General features: G+C 35.9%; 1 protein-coding gene and 1 non-coding gene across 2 annotated transcripts; one reads left to right on the forward strand and one right to left on the reverse strand.

Annotated features, from left to right (window-relative positions):
- The first annotated feature begins 602 nt into the window (after positions 1-602).
- LOC110649981 (F-box protein At2g02240) lies at positions 603-20,522 on the forward strand. Its single transcript, XM_058138653.1, has 3 exons — positions 603-932; positions 1,029-1,147; positions 20,061-20,522. Exons 1-3 carry the CDS (start codon positions 666-668, stop codon positions 20,494-20,496), a joined length of 822 nt encoding a protein of 273 aa, XP_057994636.1. The 5' UTR covers positions 603-665; the 3' UTR covers positions 20,497-20,522.
- On the reverse strand, positions 7,081-7,187 carry LOC131175127 (small nucleolar RNA R71). The gene has a single exon (XR_009145288.1). It is a non-coding gene; the product is annotated as a small nucleolar RNA R71 (small nucleolar RNA).
- Positions 20,523-25,933: the final 5,411 nt, after the last annotated feature.

Genomic DNA, 25,933 nt, shown 5'->3' on the forward strand with positions numbered 1-25,933 from the left:
AAAGTTTATAACAAGTAACTATACCATTCTATTTTAATATTTTATTTTTAATTTTTATATATATTATTTAAATTTTCAATAAAATTACATTTCTTACACTTTTTGCAATTCATTTTCTATGGAAAAACAAATTAGTTAACATATATAATTAAAATATATTGTTACTCATAAAACAAATAAATAAAAAAATTAAAAATATAAAAATGTCATGATGATAAGAAGATAAATAATTTTGAAAATAACATATAAAATAAAATAAAATATTAATATAATAACATTAAAAATAATAATAATTACTAATAAGAAAGTGAAAAGTTTTTTGCGTTAAAGAAAAATTGACTACATAGCAATTATAAATAAATTTAGCCAATTGTATATATGTGTGTGTCTGTGTAAAATGGTAAACAATGATAGACACGTCATTAATGGATGAAGGGATTAGAAATTGATAAGGCAAAGAGGAGGAAGAAACAACGGATAATCATTGACGTAAATGTTGGGGACATTTCCAGAGCATTTCCCAATAGCCCAAAATCTTTTCTTTTCTTTTATTATTATTATTATTATTATTATTATTATTATTTTCGTTTTAAAGCAGGGTATGACATCTATACATCTCATTAGTGCAGAGAAGTACAAAGTAAGCTAGTGGAGGAACAGGAGAAATGTCGAAATTTCCTGAAACTGAAGGCTGTGTGGCTCACGTCCTATCTTTTACTAGTCCTCAGGAAGCATGCCGACTGTCGCTCATCTCTCATACATTTAACGAAGCCGCTAATTCCGACATCGTTTGGAATAGTTTCCTTCCTGCCGATTATCAGTCTATTGTATCCCGATCGTCTGATTCTTCACTGCTGGCTTCTCGCCTTCCCAGGAAACAGATGTTTCTCAGCCTCTGCGACAATCCAATTCTCATCGACGATGGCAAAATGGTAAAATTGTGCTCTTATTTTTGTTCAAAAATCTGTGCTTAGTATAGTGATATTATGCATTGGAGATTCAATTCTTTCTTTGGCACAATTAAATAGAGCTTTGCGTTGGATAAATGGACTGGGAAGAAATGCTTCATGCTTTCTGCAAGGGATCTCAAGATTATTTGGGGCAATACTCCTGAGTATTGGCAATGGATCTCTGAACCCGACTCCAGGTCTCTCTCTCTCTCTGTCTCTGTCTCTCTCTCTCTCTCTCTCTCATCACTTACTTTCTCTGATATTTCATTCAGGCAAGGCTTGGTGTGAAGGTTATGAATATGAAAATTTTGGGTATTGTAATTGAAAGCTTCACTTGTCTTCATATAGCTTGAGATCCATTTGGGATATGTGAATTTGAAATAGTTGAGATTTTTTTTTTCATGCAAGCTCAATGGATGAGTAATAATTGACAAACTGAAGGGTAGTTGTTAAGGACTGAAGATATATGAAAACTGATCTTGTTATTTGGGTACAGGAAATATATCTGACAACAATGACAGAGTTGAAGAAAAGATAGAAATAGACACATAGTAGAAGAAAATTTTTACTATATGTGGAAGAGATTACAATATGAGAAGACAATATTTTTCTCTAAGATTTTCTCACTACTCACACACTTCACACCTCTCACATATATTTTACACAAATACAAGAGTTCTGTATATATATATGAGTCGGTTACGGTGGCTAAAATAATCGACTTATACAGCTAATATATCACTTTCTTTTCAACATGGTTAAGCAACCATTTTACAGCAATTTATTTGCTGGACAAAAGCTTATCAGATAAGGAAAGAAGATGTGGGTCCAGACTCAATTTCCATTACCTTCCTTTCACATGCATATACCGTCATGCGTTAGGTGACAACCAGCATAAAAATTTTGTCACACCTTATGATATGGATTTAAATGATATAAACGTTGGGGCGTCTTTTACTCAGAACGCGCTACATCGGAGTCTGGGTTTAGTGAGAAATATGCAAGGGTGTAGGGCGTTCACCGAAAGCGATGCGCCGTACCGGTGCCCGGGTGTGGTGTTAAGTGAGCAAGGGTTCCCACATCATGGACGGGTGTGGGTAAAGAAGTTAGTCCATAGGACAGATAGTAGAACAGATAGTGGAACAGAACACAAGATAGACATAGAAAATAATAGAAGATATCATAAAAGGAGACCGATTAGGAAGGAGCAGGATAGGAGGAGGATCATGGTTGGTACTTGGAATGTTGGATCACTTACAGGAAAATTGATGGAGCTTGTGGATACCTTCGAAAGGAGAATGGTGAATATTGCTTGCATTCAGGAGACTAAATGGGTAGGAGAGAAAAGTAAGGAAGTGGGCAATTTAGGTTACAAACTATGGTTTACCGGAAAGTAGAGAAACAAGAACGGAGTGGGTATAATCATAGATAGGACATTGAAAGACGCAGTAATAGCTGTAAAAAAAGTAGGAGATAGAATTATACTAGTAAAGCTAGTACTAGAAGGAGAAACAATAAATATAGTTAGTGCTTATGCCCCACAAATAAGACTAGACAGTGAGAGTAAACAAAGGTTTTGGGAAGATATGGATGATTTGATGCAAAGCACACCGAATGAAGAGAATATTTTCATTGGTGGAGATTTGAATGGACATGTAGGAAGTGATAGACAAAGTTATGAGAATGTTCATGGAGGTTTTGGTTTTGACAGTCGAAATGAGGGGGGAAAAATATCATGGATTTTGCTATGGCATACGACCTAATACTAGCAAATACCTACTTTATAAAAAGAGAGTCACATTTAGTGACTTTCAAAAGTGGGCAACATAGAAGCCAAATCGACTTCCTCTTAACCAGGAAGACAAATAGAGCTCTATGCAAGGATTGCAAGGTCATTCCAGAAGAGGCTTTAACAAGTCAACATCGGTTGGTGGTCTTGGATGTCAAGTTTAGGAACAATTCAAGTAAGGTCAGAAGAAATAGTGTAGCTCGAACAAAGTGGTGGGAGTTCAAAGGAGTAAAGCAAGTGAAGTTCAAAAATGAGCTTCTCGAGTCCGAAGTATGGAAGCTGGATATGGAGGCCAATGATATGTGGATACAGATGGCATCAAAGATTCGAGAAGTAGCTAGAAAAGTACTGGAGAGTCTAAAAAACATGGACTACCCTCAAAAGAGAGATGGTGGTGGAATGAGGAAGTACAAAAGACAGTGAAGAGAAAAAGGGAATGGTATAAGAAATTACCTAAATGTGATAATAATGAGGCATATGAACAGTATAAGATAGTAAAGAAAGAGGCAAAAAAGGCAGTTAGTCAAGCATGAGCACAGGCTTTTGAAAAGTTATATGAGAAACTTGGAACTAAAGAAGGGGAGAAAGATATTTATAGATTAGCAAGGAGAAGAGAAAGGAAATGTCAAGATCTGAATCAAGTTAGGTGCATTAAGGATAAAGAAGGAAAAATGTTGGTGAAAGATGAGGACATTAAAGAAAGATGGATAAATTATTTTAATGATCTCTTTAATAATAGTCAAAATGGTAATAGCATGAATATAGACTATAGAACAATAGAAAAGAATGTGAATTATACTAAAAAGATTAGATCTTTAGAAGTAAAGGAAGCACTTAAGAGAATGAAAGTGGGTAAAACCTGTGGACCTGATGAAATACCAATTGAAGTATGGAAATGTTTGGGAGATATGGGAGTGGCATGGTTAACTAAATTATTTAATAAGATTCTAAACTCAAAGAAAATGCCTGATGAATGGAGGAAGAGTATTTTAGTACCTATTTTTAAAAATAAGAGAGACATACAGAGTTGCTCAAATTATAGGAGAATTAAACTCATGAGCCATACTATGAAGTTGTGGGAGAGAGTTGTGGAGCATCGACTACGTCATGATACTTCTATCTTTCTCAATCAATTTGGTTTCATGCCCGGTCGTTCAACTATGGAAGCGATTTTTCTCATTAGAAGCTTGATGGAAAAATATAGAGATGTGAAGAAAGATCTACGCATGGTTTTTATTGATTTAAAGAAGGCTTATGATAGTGTTCCAAGAGATGTCTTATGAAATGTGTTAGTACAAAAGAGGGTATTTATTAGGTACATACAAGTGTTGAAAGATATGTAAGAAGGAGCAACTACTATTGTGCGCACAGTGGGAGGGGACACAAGAGATTTTTCAATCTCAATTGGATTACACCAAAGATAAATCATAAGCCCTTACTCTTTTACATTAGTTTTAGATGAATTGACGAAACATATACAAGAGAGTATTCCTTGGTGCATGTTGTTTGCAGATGATATTGTTCTGATAGATAAGACACGAGAAAGAGTCAATAGAAAGCTAGAGCTTTGGAGAAGTACTCTAGAATCAAAGGGTTTTAAGTTAAGTAGAACGAAGACAGAATACATGCATTGCAAGTTCAGTGAAGGCCAAACTGGTGATAGGTAAGGAGTTAATTTGAATGGAGTGGTACTGTTTCAAAGTAATCACTTTAAATATCTAGGCTCAGTCCTTCAAGTATATGGGGGATGTGAGGAGGATGTTAGTCATAGGATTAAAGCCGGATGGTTGAAGTGGAGACGTGCCACGGGAGTTTTATATGATCGTAAAATTCCCAATAAGTTGAAAGGAAAATTTTATCGTACAGCCATATGACTGGCTATGGTATATGGTAGTGAGTGTTGGGCACTGAAAGAGTCGTATGCGTCTAAGATAAGAGTTGCAGAGATGAGAATGTTAAGGTGGATGAGTGGTCATACTAGATGATGCATACATTTTGCATAGTCATTTAGGTCTAATTTCATAGCCATTTTATTTGATTATTAGTCATTTTTAGCTAATTTCATTAGTTAACTAGTTAGTTTTTCATAATTATCGATTTTGAATTAATTTGTAATTTTTACTTTATTTTGTAGGAAAAATGGTGTTTTTGAAGGACTGAAGAGAAATTTTGCCATTGAGGAGTGACTTATATAGCCAAAGATGTCAAAAACAAGTTTTCAAGCTAAAATATGCAATGACCAAATTGTGCATAACTTGCCGCGTAAGCTATGCAGATCTGCATAAGGAGAAAAATCACTGTTCCAATACCTGCCGAAATGTGCATAAGGAGACTGCATAGCTTATGCACATTCACGCCTTCCTTATGCACTCTCACGGAATTGTGCATAACCTATGCACCAAGTCATGCAGTTTCGCATAAGTGAACCAGAACCAGCCGAAAACTGCATAAGAGACTGCATAACTTATGCAGTCCACTTATGTAGTCCCATAAAGGTTTCATTAATGAGCTGGCAGAAGATTCCCTCAGAAAATTCCTCCTAGAACACACCATTTTAGGGCTCCATGTCAGAAAATGCTATAAATAGTCCCATTTCCCATTTTAGAAGGGAGACAAAAGGAGCAGAAAAGAAAAGGGAGAGGAGAGGCAGAATTTGAAGAGTCACTTTCACCTTCCACACCATTTTCAACCAAGATTTACAGATTTCTTTCTTTCCTTACATTTTTCTTACCTTTCTAGAGTTTAATTTCTTGTTTCTTAGCTTAGATTAAAGCTTTATTTCCATTTAAACTCGATATATCTTGTAAGCATTATGGATAGTGAGTAGTTTTACTTTTGATTCTAGAGTAAGGGTTGTAATATTTGAGATATTTTGTGGATTTTGATTGGGTAATCCATATTTTGTGGTCCTAATGAGTTTTATTCATTTTTTGTGTGCTTAATGACATGCTTAGTGTAGGATCCCATTAAGTAATGTTCTTAATCCATGGTTGAGGCACCAAAAGGAGAAGGCCTTGTAATAGATAATCAAGGAATTGGACTTAATTAACTTAGATCTAGAAATAGACTAAGGATTAAGAGGATTCACAGATTAATTAAAGAACTTAATGGGTCTTAATTAACTCTAACTCCACGAAAGTAGGATTAGATTGATTAAGGCACTCTTTGTCTCACTCGAAAGGGAATTCAAAGGATTTAAGAATTAATCTCCTTAAAATCCATAAGTTTCATAAGATTGGATAACCAATTTAAAATTCCAAAATAGCTCGAATATGAAATCCCGAACTCCGGAATCGCCTTTTTATCATTGCTAATTTTCAATTGAATTTAATTGCTTGCCATTTTAAATCTTGCCATATTTGAACTTGCTTATTTCAATTTGATGCAATTTTAGTTTAATTAATACATTGTTGGATAGATTATTAATTTTGCACATATAGATTTCATACTCCAATACCCATTCAATCTATTATTTTAATTTTGAAATTAGTTCAATTTAGTCAACTTTTTATATCAAAAATTCAATCATTAACACAACTCCTCGTGGGAACGATATCTTTACTGTATTACTTGAACGACCCGTGCACTTGCGGTTGGGCCACATCAAGTTTTTGGCGCCGTTGCCGGGGAGTTGTTTGTTTAAGATTGAATTCTTGATTATTTTAGTTGTTTTTAGTTTTATCTTTGTTATCTTTTCATTTTTGTGTTTGTTTGTTCTTTTTCAGGTACTCTTAATCTTTTATGAGAAGAGCTAAAAGCACAAATGACACATCCTTATTGTTTAATCCTGAAATTGAGAAGTTTTGTAGAGCCAGCAAGAAAGAAACCAGAAGAAGAAAAGAAGCACTGAGAGCAGCTGAAATTGAAGGAGACATGGCTGATGAAAGAATTAGAATTGATGGTGGTAATGTTGGAAATGATCGAAACAATGAAAATGCAGCCCAAGGTGAAGAGGTTGTAAATGCTAATGTGCCTAAGGGAGGTATGATGGATCATGCATTTCCTCATTTTGATGACTTAAGAGAGAGTATAGCAAGACCAAGAATTGATGCAAATAGTTATAAGATGGATTTTGGAGTACTACAAATGATTCAGAATTCTCAATTCGGAGGTCATCCTTCAGAAAATCCTCATACTCATCTTAAGAAGTTTGTTATGATCTGTGACATGTAAAAGCAACCAGGAGTGTCTGATGATGCAGCAAGGCTAAAATTGTTTCCATTCTCTTTGAAAGATAGAGCATTGGATTGGCTTGATTCTTTACCTCACAACTCAATTACAAATTGGGAGCAGCTCACTGATGCATTTCTTGCCCAATACTTTCCACCTGGAAAAACTCAAGAGATGAGGAATCAAATGATTGCTTTTAGACCAAGAGAAGATGAGACTCTTTATGAGTCATGGATGAGATGGAAGGAGTTGGAGAGACAATGTCCACATCATGCCATTCCTAAATGGATGATAAACCAGAATTTTTACACAAATGTCACTTCTGCTATCAGAGGAATCATTGATGCTCAAACTGGAGGGGAATTCATCATTAAGCATGAAGATGAAGCTTATGAGTTGTTAGAGAAAATAGCAAAGAACAGTCATTTATGGAGTAGCCTAAGGGGGTCAACTCCAACTCAAAAAAGGCAAGTTGCTGGAATGTATGAGCTTGATCCATTCAACATGATCAATGCCAAATTTGATGCACTCACTAATGTCCTTGCTAAGAAAAAGAAGGATTTAAGTATGCTAGTCAGTTCATCATCATGCTCTGGAAGTTCTCAACAAGTTACTTATGCAAAAGGAACAATGAGCTGTGGAGTAGATTATCCTTCATATGCTTGGAGGAATCATCCCAATTTCTCATGGGAGAATTAGCAAAATCAAGCTTCAACTCAGAACTTTCCACCACTATAACAAGGGCATCAATACCAACAACCTAGGCAACCACCACCTAGTTTTCAGCAAAAGAATGCAAATCCTGCACCTTTACCAAGACAGCAAGAACAAAGTTCCACCACAGAGGCTTTATTACAACAAATTCTTGCTAATCAAACTAAGCGTGATGAAGAGATGAGAGAGATGAAAGCAAGGCTGGAACAAATGCAAACACACAACAGATCTTTGGAAAATCAGATTGCACAACAAGCATGCTCATCAAGTACCAATTCTATGGGGAAACTTCCTAGTCAAACAGAAAATCCAAGGGAGCAATGTCATGCCATCACACTGAGGAGTGGTAAAATAGTGCATAATGAGAAGAGTGAAAAAGTTGAGAAGAGAGAAAATGAGGAAGATTTTGAGAGAGATGAAAAACAAAAGAGTGAAAAAGGGAGTGCAAGAAAAGGTAAAGAGGAGGTTGGAGAGAAAGAAGAGAAATATATACCTCCAGAGCCTTACAAGCCACAGCTTCCCTTTCCACAGAGATTTCAAAAAGCCAAGCTTGATAAGCAATTTGGGAAGTTCTTAGAGGTTTTGAAGAAGCTATATATAAATGTGCCTTTTATCGATGCTCTTTCCCAAATGCCTTCTTATGCTAAGTTTTTGAAAGAAATTCTCTCAAACAAAAGAAGACTTGAAGATTATGAGACTATAGCCTTAACTGAGGAATGCAGTGCTATCCTCCAAAGGAAACTTCCTCCAAAGCTCAAGGATCCAGGGAGTTTTTCAATTCCATGCCACATTGGGGAATCATGTTCTGTAAAAGCTTTATGTGATTTAGGGGCTAGTGTTAGCCTTATGCCCCTCTCCATTTATGAGAAGCTCAATATGGGAGATCTTAAGCCAACCCACATTTCTCTTCAGTTAGCTGACAGATCAATTAAGTATCCTGAAGGGATTTTGGAGAATGTGCCTCTGAAGGTTGGGAAGTTCTATATACCTGTTGACTTTGTCATCTTGGACATGGAAGAGGATTCTAATATCCCAATCATTTTGGGGAGGCCTTTCCTAGCTACAGCTGGTGCTTTGATTGACGTGAAAGGTGAAAAGCTTACTCTCAGAGTCGGAGAGGATCATTTAATCTTCAACATTGGCAACGATAAGAAGAAGCAACATGAAGATGTAGACTCTTGTTTGAGAATTGATATAGTTGATGAGTTAGTAAAAGAGCACTTTAGAAAGAGCTATCCGAAGGCTTCTCTTGAAAGTTATCTTATCCATGAAGGGAGTATCAATGATGAAAATCCAAAAGAGGCTGCATTTGCACAAGATTTGAATAGTAATCCACCTTGTCCTATGGCACCAATCTTTCAAGTTGAGCAAGTGGAGAAAAGTGAAGTAAAGCAACCATCTCTCAAAGAAAAAGATGCACCAAAGGTTGTAAAGAAAGAAATGGTCGGATTTTTAGACAAAGCAACAAGGATCTTCTCATGTGATGGAAAGAAAATGAAGTATAGATTCATTGAAGCACCTATTGGAAACAGAGGCAATAAATTCCAATTCCAGCCACCATGAAATGCATAAAAAGTCCAGCTAAGGACTATAAATTAGCCCTCTTGGGAGGCATCCCAAGTCCTTTTATTTTTATTTTGTTGATTTACTTTTACTTTCATTACTTTTATTTTTATCTTGAATCTCCCCAAATTTAATTTTTGACATTGTTGAATTTTGTCCCTTGTAGATGTATTTCAATGAAGAAAGGCTGGTGAACTGCTGGGGAGTGACCCTTAACTGATATTTTATTCTTCAAACTCTCCCAAAATTGATTGATTTTTGCTGCATAACCTGTGCAGGTCTGCTACCTAGTTTATGCAGAGAGGAAGAAGAAATTCTGCAGCAAAGAGGGTGTCTGCAGCAAATGGCTTATGTTCTTGGTGAGGTTGGGTGTGTAACTTTTAAGTATATGTGCTTTTAATGCTAATATGGTGGTAAGTTGGTCATCTTTGTAGTTTTGAGCTTATTTGGGTTGTGGAATTCAAGGTGGACAATATTGCATTCTCTTGGCAAAACTTGGAGAGTTCATCATTTGTGAATAGATGCAATTTTATGCAGATTTTATTGAATTTTAATGTGCTAAATGTTGATTTGCAGAATTTGAGTAAAAATGGCATGGTTCTCAAAGGTAAAAATGGCATGGTTCTCAAAGGTCTTTTATGTAGGATCCATTTCTACATGCTTGTGTGATGAAATTTTGATGGACTTTGTATATATTGATGTGTTTTTGGTGAAAATTTCTCATGGTTTATGCTTCATAGAATTATATTTCCTCATTCTAGGGTATTTTTCACACTTGCAAATCATGTTCCATTACAATCTTAATCTTGTTGAATTGTGCATAAGCAACTGCATAGCTTATGCAATCCTGCATAACCACAATTCTTGCCATTTTCATTCATATTGCAAAGTGCATGAGAAGAGTGCATAGCTTATGCAACTCTGCATAGCCTAATTTTGTCAAATTTCATATCTTTCAAAACCTGCATAAGCAGAGTGCATGACTTATGCACATTTGCATAACTTCAAATTCTGCATTTTCTCTCTCTGCCGAAGTCTGCATAAGGTGGGTGCATGACTTATGCACTTCTGTATAACCAGAAACTCCAAAAATCAAAACCTGCCGAGGGGTGCATAAGCAGAGTGCATGACTTATGCACTTCCGCATGACCAAAAACTCTGAAACCCAAAACCTGCCGAGAGGTGCATAAGCAGAGTGTATGACTTATGCACTTCTGCATAACCACAAACCCAAAATTCCAAAACCCACCGAGGAGTGCATAAGCAGAGTGCATAGCTTATGCACAACTGTATGACCACCAACCCAAAATCTCAAAACTTGCCGAGAGGTGCATAAGGAGAGTGCATGACTTATGCACAACTGCATGACCACATTTCCCAAAACCCAAAACCCACCGAGAAGTGCATAAGCAGAGTGCATAGCTTATGCACTTCCGCATGACCACTCTCCCTGAAGGTCAAAACTTGCCGAACAGTGCATAAGGACAGTGCATGACTTATGCACTTTTGCATGAGCTAATTCTCTGAAGTCCAAAACAAGCCGAAACTTGCATAAGTTAGTGCATAAGCTATGCACTCCTGCATAATCAGTTTTTCACACCTTTTTATCACCACCTAAACATGCATAAGAGAGCGCATAGGTTATGCACAACTCACTTTTCACTTATGCAGTCTTACACAATCTAATCCCAAATTTTCGTCGGCACCCATTTCTCCCGCCTCCTGTCTTTTCTGTTCACGACCATCCGTTCCCCTCCATATCTCCCTACATTTTCCCTCTTATTCTTCTCCACACCCATTTCCGCCGCCCTAGCCCTAACTACCCCGTGCATATTTTCTTTTCTCCTCACCTCCTCTACCCTCACCATCGGGAACCATGGAGTCGCCTCCCCATTCCCCTCCTACCTCTCCTCTCTAGGTTTCGCCATTGTCAGTACGGCCTCCCAACCCCGATTCCCCTCCACAAGAGACACCTCCACCACCTCCCACAACCACTTGCATGCTTCTACTGGTGGTTGCACATTTGTCCTTGCTCATTATCATACAACAGCTTTTGCACATACTGCACAGGCTGTGAATTCCTTTATGCAATTATCTTGCATAGCCTGTGCAGCCCTTTATGCCACTTATGCAGATCTGCACAGGCTGTCATCCCCTCATGCAAATGTTCTGCATAGCCTGTGCAGTCCTTATTGCCACTCATGCAGAACCGCACAGCTTATGCAACTTCCTTATGCACCTGTTTTGGACAGCACTTTATTATGCATAACCTGTGCAGCTTCTTATGCATTCCTATTATCTCTTGAATTATCATCTGCTCTATCCCAGGTAATTCTTTCTTTTTGCTCTTACATTTCAAAATTCCTGGTAACTACTTTTTGCTTTGAGTTTTGATAATGCACTACTTGAGACATTGAGGACAATGTCCAATTTTGAGTTTGGGGGTGCACATTTTGATTTTTACTTCATTTTTCACATTTTGAGTATAGGAGCATCTCATCCCATTCCATTTACATATATTGTAAATATTTTACATATACATCCATACATACACACACATTACACATTTACATACACATTATACATCACATTGCACACAAAGAGACAAATAGACTTCCTCCATTTAGTTAATGCATTACTCATTTTAGGAATCATGCATCATGCATTAAAATCTTTTGCCAAATCCCTTGAGTATTGAAAAGCTGCCTATGAGAGTGATTTGACTCACCTTTTAGTTGGGTTTGTGGATTGAAAGTTTCCTAAGAGGTACAAGGTTTTGAAGTGTCTATCCCTTGCCTATATCTTCTTAGCCAAAAAGCCACCCAATTAGTCCTTTAGAGATTGGAATGTTTAGAGGGAGTTATTGGATATAAGGTAGTCAAATGATGTCTCACCAATCCTAGAACAAATTTTCTAAACCTTTCAAGGAGAAATACCAGCTTGAACTTAAAAAGAGAGATGATTAGGCATTCTTTGATTTAAACATTCTCATTTTAAACCTTTGGCCCTTTTTCCTAATTAAAATTGACCTTTGAAAACCCCTTTGAGCCTTTTTATCCCTAATTTTTCTTGAAATCCTTATTGCTACCTAGCCAATGAACCAAACACTCCAACCTTTTTCATGAGGATAATTGAATATTAGGTACACTTTATAAAAAAAAAAGAAAAAGAAAAAGAAAAAATATACAATTAAAGGGAGAAGAAATGCTTGTCATCTTGTAAAAGTGCTAGTATATGTGCTTTTCATTATTGTCATTCAAATTGAAAGAAATCCACCCAAAGTATTAAAAGAAATGAGTTTGGGGGTGGCAATTTTAGGGACATCATCAAAAGAAAATGCAAAATACAAGTTAAAGTATCAAATTGTCCCTCCATCTTTATGTGTTTTGTAAAATATGCTAGCACTTGACAACTCTCATTGTGTATTTCTCTCCTCTATAAATATATATATATATAAAAAAAAGAGAAAAAGAAAAAAAAAAGTGTGCCTCATGTTGTCAAGATTGGAAATATTCTCATGCTTTGAATCCTTTTTACCCATTTTTCTTCTTAGCCTCATTTTGAACCCTATAGCCCCATTACACCCCTAAAAAGATCTTTGATCTCTTGATAGTGCTTGCTACATTAGTGGAGATAGGAATAGGGAATTTGCCTATGGGATTGGAAAAATTATCTATTCATTCATTCAATTCCATCATTCCATATAGAGACACTTTGACTATTGGTTGTTCTAGAATTCCTTTTATGCATGACTCTCTCTTTTGATTGGTTGGTTTGGGGATTTTGAATGATAATTGACTTGATGGCTAAGCGGTGAAAGCTTGGATAAGTATTAAATTCTTTGCATTTTGAAGGATGGGTATATGGATTGCTGGTATGGCTAAAGGGGTGTTAAGTTACTTTAATAGGTGATTTTCATAGCTCTTTGGATAAGGCACCCCTAAAAATTTTGCATTACATTTTAAAGTTTGCTTGAGGACAAGCAAAAGCTTGAGTTTGGGGGTATTTGATGCATACATTTTGCATAGTCATTTAGGTCTAATTTCATAGCCATTTTATTTGATTATTAGTCATTTTTAGCTAATTTCATTAGTTAACTAGTTAGTTTTTCATAATTGTCGATTTTGGATTAATTTGTAATTTTTACTTTATTTTGTAGGAAAAATAGTGTTTTTGAAGGACTGAAGAGAAATTTTGCCATTGAGGAGTGACTTCTATAGCCAAAGATGTCAAAAACAAATTTTCAAGCTGAAATATGCATTAACCAAATTGTGCATAACTTGCCGCATAAGCTATGCAGATCTGCATAAGGAGAAAAATCACTATTCAATACCTGCCAAAATGTGCATAAGGAGACTGCATAGCTTATGCACATTCACGCCTCCCTTATGCACTCTCACGGAATTGTGCATAACCTATGCACCAAGTCATGCAGTTTTGCATAAGTGAACCAGAACCAGCCGAAAACTGCATAAGGGACTGCATAACTTATGCAGTCCACTTATGCAGTCCCATAAAGGTTTCATTAATGAGCTGGCAGAAGATTCCCTCAGAAAATTCCTCCTAGAACACACCATTTTAGGGCTCCATGTCAGAAAATGCTATAAATAGTCCCATTTCCCATTTTAGAAGGGAGACAAAAGGAGCAGAAAAGAAAAGAGAGAGGAGAGGCAGAATTTGAAGAGTCACTTTCACCTTCCACACCATTTTCAACCAAGATTTGCAGATTTCTTTCTTTCCTTACATTTTTCCTACCTTTCTAGAGTTTAATTTCTTGTTTCTTAGCTTAGATTAAAGCTTTATTTCCATTTAAACTCGATATATCTTGTAAGCATTATGGATAGTGAGTAGTTTTACTTTTGATTCTGGAGTAAGGGTTGTAATATTTGAGATATTTTGTGAATTTTGATTGGGTAATCCATATTTTGTGGTCCTAATGAGTTTTATTCATTTCTTGTGTGCTTAATGACATGCTTAGTGTAGGATCCCATTAAGTAATGTTCTTAATCCATGGTTGAGGCACCAAAAGGAGAAGGCCTTGTGATAGATAATCAAGGAATTGGACTTAATTAACTTAGATCTAGAAATAGACTAAGGATTAAGAGGATTCACAGATTAATTAAAGAACTTAATGGGTCTTAATTAACTCTAACTCCACGAAAGTAGGATTAGATTGATTAAGGCACTCTTTGTCTCACTCGAAAGGGAATTCAAAGGATTTAAGAATTAATCTCCTTAAAATCCATAAGTTTCATAAGATTGGATAACCAATTTAAAATCCCAAAATAGCTCGACTATGAAATCCCGAACTCCGGAATCACCTTTTTATCATTGCTAATTTTCAATTGAATTTAATTGCTTGCCATTTTAAATCTTGTCATATTTGCTCTTGCTTATTTCAATTTGATGCAATTTTAGTTTAATTAATACATTGTTGGATAGATTATTAATTTTGCACATATAGATTTCATACTCCAATACCCATTCAATCTATTATTTTAATTTTGAAATTAGTTCAATTTAGTCAACTTTTTATATCAAAAATTCAATCATTAACACAACTCCTCGTGGGAACGATATCTTTACTGTATTACTTGAACAACCCGTGCACTTGCGGTTGGGCCACATCACTAGACTAGATAAAGTCCGTAATGAGAGTATTAGAGAAAAGGTAGGAGTGGTGCCAATTGAAGATAAGTTGAGAGAAGGGAGATTGAAATGGTTTGGTCATGTGAAGCGTAGACATACGGAGGCTCTAGTTAGATAAGTAGAGCACATTAGGTTAGAGGATAGAAAGAAAAAAAGGGGTAGACCTAAATTGACTTGAAGGAGAGTAGTACAACATGACCTAGAAGCATTACACATTTCTGAGGATTTAACCCAAAAGCGTTTAGAGTGGAGAAAGCGAATCCATATAGCCGACCCCAAATTTTTGGGATAAAGGCTTAGTTGACTTGAGTTGACTTGACTTGTAACTTTGAGCCAAAAGTGGCTTTACCTTTGACAATCTCCCACTTAAAGTCACTTTTGGTGAGCTTTCAAAAACTTTCTGCTCTTGCCAAATCCATGCTGCTTATCTTTCCAATACGCCATAGAAGGATCTACACCATTTAAACTTATTAGCGTTGACTGGCTTTGTCATTACATCTGCTAGGTTGTCTTTAGAGCGAATCTTCTGCATATCCACAATTCCTTCTTCCACTACTTCTCGAACAAAATGATATTGTACTCCTATGTGTTTTGTCCTTGAATGAAAGGCTGGATTCCTTGCAATGTGCAAGGCACTCTGATTGTCACAATATACTGAAATTTTCTGTTGAGTGTGCCCGAGTTCTTCCATTAACCTTTGAATCCAAATTGCTTCCTTGCATGCTTCTGTAGTTGCCATGTATTCAGCTTCTGTAGTAGACAAAGCTACGACAGTCTGTAACTTAGATAGCCAGCTTACAGCTCCTCCAGCAAGTGTGAACACATAGTCTGTAGTGGATTTTCTTTTATCAAGATCACCTGCAAAATCTAAATCAACATAACCTCTGACAATTAATTCTGATCCTCCAAAACATAACATAGCATCTGAGGTTCCTTTAATATATCTTAGGATCCTCTTAACAGTATTCCAATGCTCTTTACCAGGATCTGCCATAAAATGACTAACCATGCCAATTGCTTGAGCAATATCTGGCCTTGTGCAGATCATTGCATACATAAGGCTTCCCACTGCTAATGCATACGGCACTCGAGACATTTCCATCCTCTTTGTTTCATTGCTAGGACACATACTTGAGGATAATTTATAATTAACAGAAAGTGGGGTAGAAATTGGCTTACAATCTTGCATGTTGAAGAGCCGCAAGACTTTCCTCAGATAATTCTTCTGAGAAAGCCAAATTTTTCTATTTTTTCTGTTTCAGTTAATTTGCATCCCTAAAATCTTGTTTGCTGGTCCCAAATCCTTCATATCGAATTCCCTAGCCAACTGTGCCTTCAATTCTTGGACTTGATCTTTGTTGGGGCCTACTACTAACATGTCATCCACGTACAACAGTAGAATGATAAAATCATTATCCCAAACCTTTTGCAATACGTACAATGTTCTGAATTCAATCTGTTGTATCCAAGGCTTAATAATGAAGGAATCAAATCTCTTATACCAACACCTTGGCGCCTGCTTTAGACCGTATAGAGATTTGGTTAACTTGCAAACCAAGTTTTCTTTTCCTTGTTCCTCGAAACCTTCTGGTTGGAGCATGTATATCTCTTCTTCAAGTTCAACATGAAAAAACGCTGTCTTTACATCCAATTGTTGTAGATGCAGATCTAATGCAGCACACATAGCAAGGACTACTCTGATAGTAGCAAGTCTAACAACTGGAGAGAAGATCTCAATGAAGTCAATACCTTCTTTCTGAGCATATCCTTTAACCACCAATCTTGCACGATATCGTTCTACCTGATCATTACCATCTCGCTTGATCTTGTAGACCCACTTATTACCAATGGCTTTCCTTCCTTGTGGGAGTGGAACAAGTTCCCAAGTCTTATTTCTATGTAAAGCATTCATTTCTTCTTGCATTGCTGTCATCCACAGAGAAGCCTATGGGCTCTTTATAGCCTCCTGAAAGGTTGATGGCTCTCCATATTCTGTTAGAAGATAATATGCATCATGGCTTGTCATAACATAGTCTGAGTGCCATGTTGGTTTCCTTGTTTGACGTGTTGATCGTCGAACATCATTGGCCTCATTTGGTTCTTATTCTTCGTGCTCTGATTATGCTTCAGAAGAATTTTCAGATTTTTCCTCTATTTGAACTGTAGTAGTCTCTTTAGAAGTGCTATCATTTTCTTGATCACTTTGCAGTTCATTTTCTACAAATATTACATCTTTGCTGACTATAACCTTGCGAGCAGTGGGATCCCACAGGCGATACCCCTTAATACCGTCAGCATACCCCAATAATATGCATTTTCTGGATTTCGGATCCAGTTTTGTTCTTTCTTGAGAATTATACATTACATATGCAGGACACCCAAATACTTGTAGTGAAGAATAATCTGCTGGCTTACCGCTCCATATCTCCATTGGCGTCTTTAACTCAATTGCAGTTGATGGTGACCGATTTATCACATAACAGGCAGTTTTGACTGCTTCTGCCCAGAAAGACTTGGCTAGACCTGCTGTTCTCAACATAGCTCTTGTTCTTTCCAGGAGAGTTTTGTTCATCCGCTCTGCTATTCCATTTTGCTGAGGTGTATATGCAACTGTAAATTGCCTTTGAATACCCTCTTGCTTGCAAAATGCTAGAAAATTACCATCCGTGTATTCTCCACCATTATCTGTCCTTAAGCATTTGATCCTTTTCCCAATTTCAAGTTCTACTTGTGCCTTGAAGTCTTTGAATATTGGAAACACATCTGACTTCTTCTTGATTGGGCACACCCATAATCTCCTGGAGTAATCATCAATGAATGACACAAAATACTTTGCACCTCTTAAGGATACTTCTGGTGATTCCCATACATCAGAATGAATCAAGTCTAGAATGTGTTTGCTTCTAGTAGTAGATCTATTAAACTTTAATCTATCCTGCTTGCTTAAAACACATTTCTCACAGAAAGGTAAGCTTACCGATTTGAGTCCAGGAAGCAAATTATGTTCAGCAAGAATCTTCAAACCACGTTCTGACATATGGCCTAGTTTGTAATGCCACATCATCGTTGTTTCTGATTCTTGGCTAACTGCTGCAACTGATGCGTCTACTTTCTGCAATGTATCTCCTAAAAGCACAAATGGATTAGCTGTGATTTTTTCTGCCTTCATCACCACCAGAGCATCTTTTACAACCTTCAAGATCCCATCTACAATATGAGTCTTATATCCGAGGTTATCTAATTGCCCAAGAGACAATAGATTTTTCTTCAAGCCCTTCACATGTCGTAATCCTTCAACTGTTCGAATAGTACCATCATACATTTTTAATTTGATAGTACCAACTCCAGCAATTTCTAAGGTATTGTCATTTCCCATGAACACAGATCCTTCCGAGATAGATTCATAAGTGCAAAACTAGTCTCATCGTGGAGTCATGTGCCAAGTTGCTCCCGTATCCATTATCCAAATATCAGTGAGCTGTTTTCCACCTTTAGAACTTATTGCTGCTTTGCTATATGGGATTTCTTCATCATCTAAGGTACTTGCAACACATCCTTGAGAAGTTTTTGCTTCAGGAGCTTTTTCTACTATCTTCTTATAATGCCAACAATCCTTTTTCACATGCCCTCTTTTGCCACAATGGTAGCATTTAAAATTTTTCTTGCTTCGTGACTTCGATCTGCTATGGTTTTGACTCCCACTAGAACCACGTTCCATTGATCTCCCTCTCATCATCAATAATGCCTCTGTTTGTTGTGAAGTGAACAATTTATTTTCTTTATTTTTGCGCCTGGACTCCTCTTCCAAAACAGCAGCTGCAACATCATTGAAGACTAAATAGTCCGTGAGAATATTATTTGTCAAATTGATGATGAGTTGATCATATGAATCGGGTAGACTTTGAAGTAGAAGCTTTGTACGTTCATTTTCTGCTATATGATATTCCAACGCTGTAAGTTGAGAAAATAACGTATTGAGATTGTTGATGTGATCCGCTACTGATGTGGATTCACTCATTCGAAGAGTATAAAGTCTCCTTTTTAAGAAGATCTTGTTGTGAAGTGACTTTGCCTCGTACAATCTGGTGAGCGTGTCCCAAATTTCTTTTGCTGTCTTCTTTTCTGCAACACTTGATAAAACTGTATCTGCCATTGCTGGATGTAGATTAGCAATTGCATTGTCATCCATCTCTTTCCATCTGTCATCAGTTATCCCTGTGGGTCTGTCCTCAATTGCTGCTAAACAATTGTCCTTCCTCAAAATTGCCCTTATCTTCAATTTCCATAGGGAGAAATTACTCCTGTTGAATTTCTCAATCTCATACTTTGCTGCCATGGTATTGACAGAGACCTGCTCCCCAACTGAAATCAGTTTACAATATCGGCAACCTTTGGCTCTGATACCACTGTTAAGGACTGAAGATATATATAAACTGATCTTGTTATTTGGGTACAGGAAATATATCTGACAACAATAACAGAGTTGAAGAAAAGATAGAAATAGACACACAGTAGAAGAAAATTTTCACTATACGTGGAAGATATTACAATATGAGAAGACAATATTTTTCTCTAAGATTTCCTCACTACTCACACGCTTCACACCTCTCATATATATTTTACACAAATACAAGAGTTCTGTATATATATGAGTCGGTTACGGTGGCTAAAATAACCGACTTATACAGCTAATATATCACTCTGTTTTCAACATGGTTAAGCAACCATTTTACAGCAATTTATTTGCTGGACAAAAGCTTATCAGATAAGGAAAGAAGATGTGGGTCCAGACTCAATTTCCACTACCTTCCTTTCACATGCATATACCGCCATACTTCGGTAATTGTAATTTATTATTATTATTATTATTTTAACTTTGAGCCAAAAGTGGCTTTACCTTTGACGGTAGTTTCTTTGTCACAATATGAATAAATAGGGATACTCAAATTCGAAAATTTTCATTTTTTATAGTTTGTTAATTAGACTACTCTCGATTTACAATAATAATAATTTCCAAATTTTCAATTAAAAAAAAAAAAAAGAGATCATTTTAATGGAAGTGAAATTTTACAAACTTTTGCTGAACATAAAGAAGTTTCTGATTCCTTAATTTGGAGAAGTTCTAGCTTTCATCCCGAAACATTTATACCCCAGGTACGTACATAACTGATTAATAACATGACATATTTAGTGATACTGTATACCTGTAAATGCTTAAAATGCAGATTCACAGAGGTGGCGGAGCTTATTTCTGTGTGTTGGTTTGAAATCCGTGGCAAAATCAACACTTGCATGCTATCCCCAGCAACTTTATATAAAGCTTATCTGGTGTTCAAATTAAGAAGAGCTTATGGATTTGGAGGCCTACCAGTAGAGGGCATAGTGGGATTTGCTGGGAGCGAAAGCAGTAAGCGTACCATTTATTTGGACAATCGAACTGGTTCGAGGCGTGAAGCATCTGTATCAAATGCAGAAAACAGTGAAAACTATCCAAAAAAGAGAGGAGATGGATGGCTGGAGATTGAATTGGGCGAGTTCTTGAATGAGGAAGGCGACCATGGAGAGCTGGAAATAAGTGTTTTAGAAGTGAAGCGTCTTAACTGGAAGCACGGTCTGGTTGTTCGAGGGATAGAGATCAGACCTAAAACGGAACATAAATAAACCAAGGGCTGTTATATATATATATATATATACGTGGTGATTGTTGCATTGCTATGTAGATTTCCTTTTGTTTATTGAATCCTGCATCAAACTTTACATCGGTATTTATGAAGACTTAGTGCTTCGATTAATTATACCTAATAGCCTATTAAGATTCCATTTTATATAACAAAAAATGCTATAGAGAGAGAGAATGCACATCTGCTTTCTTTCATAACCATATTTCATGCCCTGCAAGAGTATATGATAATATTTTTACAAATTAAATATGAGAGTAAAGCATCCCATATGCAATAAACAATTCTATCATTATGAGTGTTTGTTCAGATGAACATAAATAATTTCATGTGGTTTGAAATTTTAATTATTTAATTTAATAATTTATTTTTTTAAATAATTTTATATTTTACTTATTTAATTATTTTTTACCAGACCTACCGGTTTGGGGTTAGAGCTTACATGTTAAAAGAGTGGATTGGGGGGATTTTGTTTGAGTGGGGAATTTTGTTTCGATAGGGGAGTTGGGACTGATGACTCAAACATATATGTAAATAATATATCTTTTTAATAAAATTATTATTTATAAAAAAAATATCTTTAATTATTAAATAAAATAAAATTAAATTAAATTGAATTGTTATTGTTAAAGATAAAAATGAGGGTACTAAGTAAAGACTTGTATTAGTGGAACTTATTTAAAAATTAGATAAAAAAATTAATTGTTAACTTTATCAACTTTGAGGAATAAATTAATTTAATTTTAAAGTACATGAACCTAGTAATTATATTAATTATGATAAATTATAGAAATTATTTTATAATTTGTCTTAAAAAATTTAGCAAGTCAACGATAAAAATAAATTAATCAATCAATAATTAATATGTAATATAATCGATAAGAAAATTACTTAAAAACTTTTCACTTATTCATATATATAAATTTTTGTCACCTCATCATTATCGCTGATATCAGCACGCAAATATGATAAATAAATCGCCGGCTATATCACATCGGTTTTATCGGTCAGACCGATAAAATCAATCAATTTACTTTCTTAATTAAGTCAGTTGCAATTTCAGATTAGTTTAAGGTCTAATTCACCTATTCACTATTTTAATTGGCTTGGTTATTTGAATTTAATATATAAAGTTAAAAATTTTAAATTCGATCCAATCACTAAATTGATAAAAATAAATAATTTAAAATTTAAAATTTACACAGAATTTAATCAACATATTATTAAATAAATATTATAAAATTACTACTAATATTAATAATGTTTTATTAATTAATACTTATATGTGTTTACAAACTATTAATTATTAAAATAAATTTAATATTAAATTTTAATATGTAAATTAATAAAATAATTTAAAATTTTAATTAAATTTTAAATAATAATATTAGTTATTTATAATAAAAATGCTTAAATTTAATTTTATAATAATAAATTTATTCTTACCAATGGAAATAAATGTTATATATTAAATTATATAACAATAAAAAGAAAAAAAATTATATACTTTTTATTGTACAAAAATAACAATAACATAAAAAGATAATTCAGTTAACATGTTAATATAAAATATTATTGATATTTAAATTATATATGGGTGAAGTTAAGAAATTTTCAATTTTCTTTTGTAAATATTTATTAATTATTTTAAATTAATATAATTTCATTTTCTTTAATAAAAGAAATTATATATATATATAATTTGATTAATTTATTAAATAATATAATAAAAATAAATCCCTGCAAAGCATAAACTAATTAATGCGTTGTTTATAATATAGTCAAGCTATAATTACTTGCAATGACATTTAGAAAGGAAAGTAAAATTAAGAAGAGTAGGCTTAAAAAATTAATATATATATATATATATATATATATATATATATATATATATATACACACTTTTTGTGAAATGTCAAATAGCTAATATCTTTGCTTAAAAAAATATTAAAAGGACCCCTAAGAAAACAGCTAGCCGAATACCTCTGTGAAATCAACCGCTGCTATTGCCTGGTGCCTCCCCATGTGAATTGTACATCACTTGGTCCCATCCGGTCTCTCACTGATGAGCCTATTGACTGGACCCATCCCATGTGACAAGATTCCCAGGATCCTATGGACACAGAGTCACGGGATGCCATTCAAAGCGCTGACCCACAATCTCCTGTACATCGACAATGGCCAAAGGACTTTTTTGGAATCGACTCTGATGACTCCGACTTTGGCACCCTCAATCTGTCCACCACTCCATGAAAAAGTTAAAGTTTGTCAGTCAATAATGTAATAATGTGTCCGTCTTTAGGACACTGTTCCTTACTAAATTTGTCCCCTTTTTACAATAGGAACATCACCACCTTTACAATTTTGCATATTAAATCTACTAAGTACACAATCAATTTAGGCTCTTTGAGAAAGTCCCAACACATGACAAGATCGATCACAATGAATCTCATTACCCAAGACAAAAGATGCCTCTCCAAGATCTTTCATGTCAAAGGTTTTAGAGAGCAATTGTTTAGTCTCACAAAGTAGTCTCATATCACTACTAGCTAATAAAATATCATCAACATAGAGAATAAGAAATATAAATTTACTCCCACTAACTTTTAGATAAATGCAATGGTCAATCTTATTCTCTATAAAACCAAGTGAGGTTACTACTTTATCAAACTTGAGATACAATTAGTGTGAAGCTTGCTTAAGCCCATAAATAGATTTCTTCAATCTACACACCAAATATTCCTTACCACTCTCCTGAAAACCTTTAGGTTACACCATAAACACATCTGCATCAAGATCTCCATTTAAGAATGCGATTTTCACATCCATTTGGTGAAGCTCTAAGTCAAAATGAGCCACTAAAGCCATAATAATCCTGAATGAATCTTTAGTGGAAACTAGCGAGAAAGTCTCATTATAATCAACACCCTCATGTTGAATAAAACCCTTTGCAACTAATCTTGCCTTAAACCTCTCAATTTTCCCCTTAGAGTCCTTCTTAGTTTCAAACACCCATTTACATCCTATAGGCTTATAACCAAGTGGAAGCTGCCCTAATTCCCATACTCCATTATGAGCCATGGATGCCATTTCATCTTTCATAGCGTTAAACCAAAAATATGAATGAGTGCCATTGATAGCCTCTTCAAATGCTACTGGATCAACAACATGACCTGTATCATAATCACTCTCACCAAGATACACAACATAATCATCAGGAATAGCAGACCTTCTTTCCCTGGAAGACCTTCTAACAAGTGGCTTTTCAATTATCTCAGGTTGTGGAGGATGGTCAACAGGAAATGGATTATCAATAACACCCTTTTGTATATCACCTTCCCTCTTAATAGTTACCTTTACTATCTTTTCATGCAAAATAGGCAAAGAAAGAGAATCTATTTGATTTTGAACATCCTCAATAAGATATGGTGAACAATCAACATCAACAACATCAAACTCTAAAAATTTAGTTGTCATGGATTCTATAATTCTTATGCCACGTGTAGGACAATAGAACTTGTATCCTTTAGAATGATCTGGGTACCCTACAAAGAAACAACGGGTAGTCTAGGGTCTATCTTTTTCTCATTGGGATTATAAATTTTAACTGCAGCTAGACAACCCCAAACATGAAAGTGATTCACACTTTACCCATCCATAACTCAAAAGGTGTTTTGGGAACAGATTTACTAGGAACACGATTTAGGATATACAAGGCAATTTTAATGGCTTCACCCTAAAGGAATTCAGGCAAATTAGACCTACTCATCATACTCCTCATCATATCTTTAAGAGTACGATTACGCCTCTCAGACACCTTATTTTGCGCAAGACTACCAGGCATGGTATATTGAGCTACTATTCCACACTCTTGCAAAATATTTGGCAAATGGTCCCATATGTTGCCCAGTCTCATCATGTTTGCCATAATATTCTCCCCCATGGTCAGACCTCATAATTTGATGACTTTTCCTAACTGCTTTTCAACCTCAGTTTTAAAAAACTTTAAATTTCTCAAGTGCATCTGATTTTTCTTTAATTAGAAACAAATAATCATATCGGGAAAAATTATCAATAAGTGTGATAAAATATTTATTGCCACAAATAGTAGGTGAATAATGTAATGATCGGGCTCTAACCACTAGAGGAATTATCCGCTTTAGCCATAAGCCTCACGGTTTTGTCCCATAGGTGGAATGGAGAACTTCCCAGGAGGTCACCTATCCTAGAATTTCTCTCAAGTGAGCACGCTTAACCTTGGAGTTCTTCCAACTCTCCAGGCCATTCCACCAAAAGGCGCCTCTAGTGATTAGTTCCCCCATCTTATATATCATTACTTTTTGAACCCAAGACCATCTCCGTGCTTTGCCGATGTAGGATTTCCCTAAGGGACCTTTCTCCCCCCCTAAGGGACTTAGCGTCCTCGCTGAGGTTTGCCCCACCATCGCCCAAGAGGACACACGAGTGGCTCTGATACCAATTGTAACGACCGGGCTCCAACCACTAGAGGAATTGTCCGCTTTAGCCATAAGCCTAACGGTTTTATCCCATAGGTGGAATGAAAAACTTCCTAGGAAGTCACCCATCCTAGGATTTCTCTCAAGTGAGCACGCTTAACCCTGGAGTTCTTCCAACTCTCCAGGCCATTCCACCAAAAGGCGCCTCTAGTGATTAGTTCCCCCATCTTATATATCATTACTTTTTGAACCCAAGACCATCTCCGTGCTTTGCCGATGTGGGATTTGCCTAAGGGACCTTTAACTATGGGTGACCTCCTGGGAAGTTCTCCATTCCACCTATAATACAAAATAGTGAGGCTTATGGCTAAAGCGGACAATTCCTCTAGTGGTTGGAGCCCGATCGTTACAATAGGTATCAGAGCCGCTCGCGTGTCCTCTTGGGTGATGGTGGGGCAAACCTCAACGAGGACGCTGAGTCCCAAAAGGGGGGAGGGGGAGGGGGGGAGGTCCCTTAGGTAAATCCCACATCGGCAAAGCACAGAGATGGTCTTGGGTTCAAAAAGTAATGATATATAAGATGGGGGAACTAATCAAAGGTCCCTTAGGCAAATCCCACATCGGCAAAGCACGGAGTTGATCTTGGGTTCAAAAAGTAATGATATATAAAATGGGAGAACTAATCACTAGAGGCGCCTTTTGGTGGAATGGTCTGGAGAGTTGGAAGAATTCCAGGGTTAAGTGTGCTTGCTTGAGAGAAATCCTAAGATGGGTAACCTCCTGGGAAGTTCTCCATTCCACATTTGGGACAAAACCGTGAGGCTTATGGCCAAAGCGGACAATTCCTCTAGTGTTTAGAGTCCAATCGTTACAATGCTCCCTTGGCTTCCTTTTGCTTATGACCTGCAAGGTAATAGCAACATGAACAGTTGCACCACTATCAAGCCACCAAGAATTTGGTGG

The sequence above is a fragment of the Hevea brasiliensis genome, chromosome 16 (genome assembly GCF_030052815.1).
Source record: "Hevea brasiliensis isolate MT/VB/25A 57/8 chromosome 16, ASM3005281v1, whole genome shotgun sequence".
NCBI classification, from domain to species: domain Eukaryota; kingdom Viridiplantae; phylum Streptophyta; class Magnoliopsida; order Malpighiales; family Euphorbiaceae; genus Hevea; species Hevea brasiliensis.

Excerpts from the sequence above, each read along its gene's own strand:
- LOC110649981 (XM_058138653.1), top strand. The coding sequence starts at position 666 with ATGTCGAAATTTCCTGAAACTGAAGGCTGTGTGGCTCACGTCCTATCT. Across the intron at positions 933-1,028 it reads TCATCGACGATGGCAAAATG|AGCTTTGCGTTGGATAAATG; the intron begins GTAAAATTGTGC and ends ACAATTAAATAG. Across the intron at positions 1,148-20,060 it reads ATCTCTGAACCCGACTCCAG|ATTCACAGAGGTGGCGGAGC; the intron begins GTCTCTCTCTCT and ends CTTAAAATGCAG.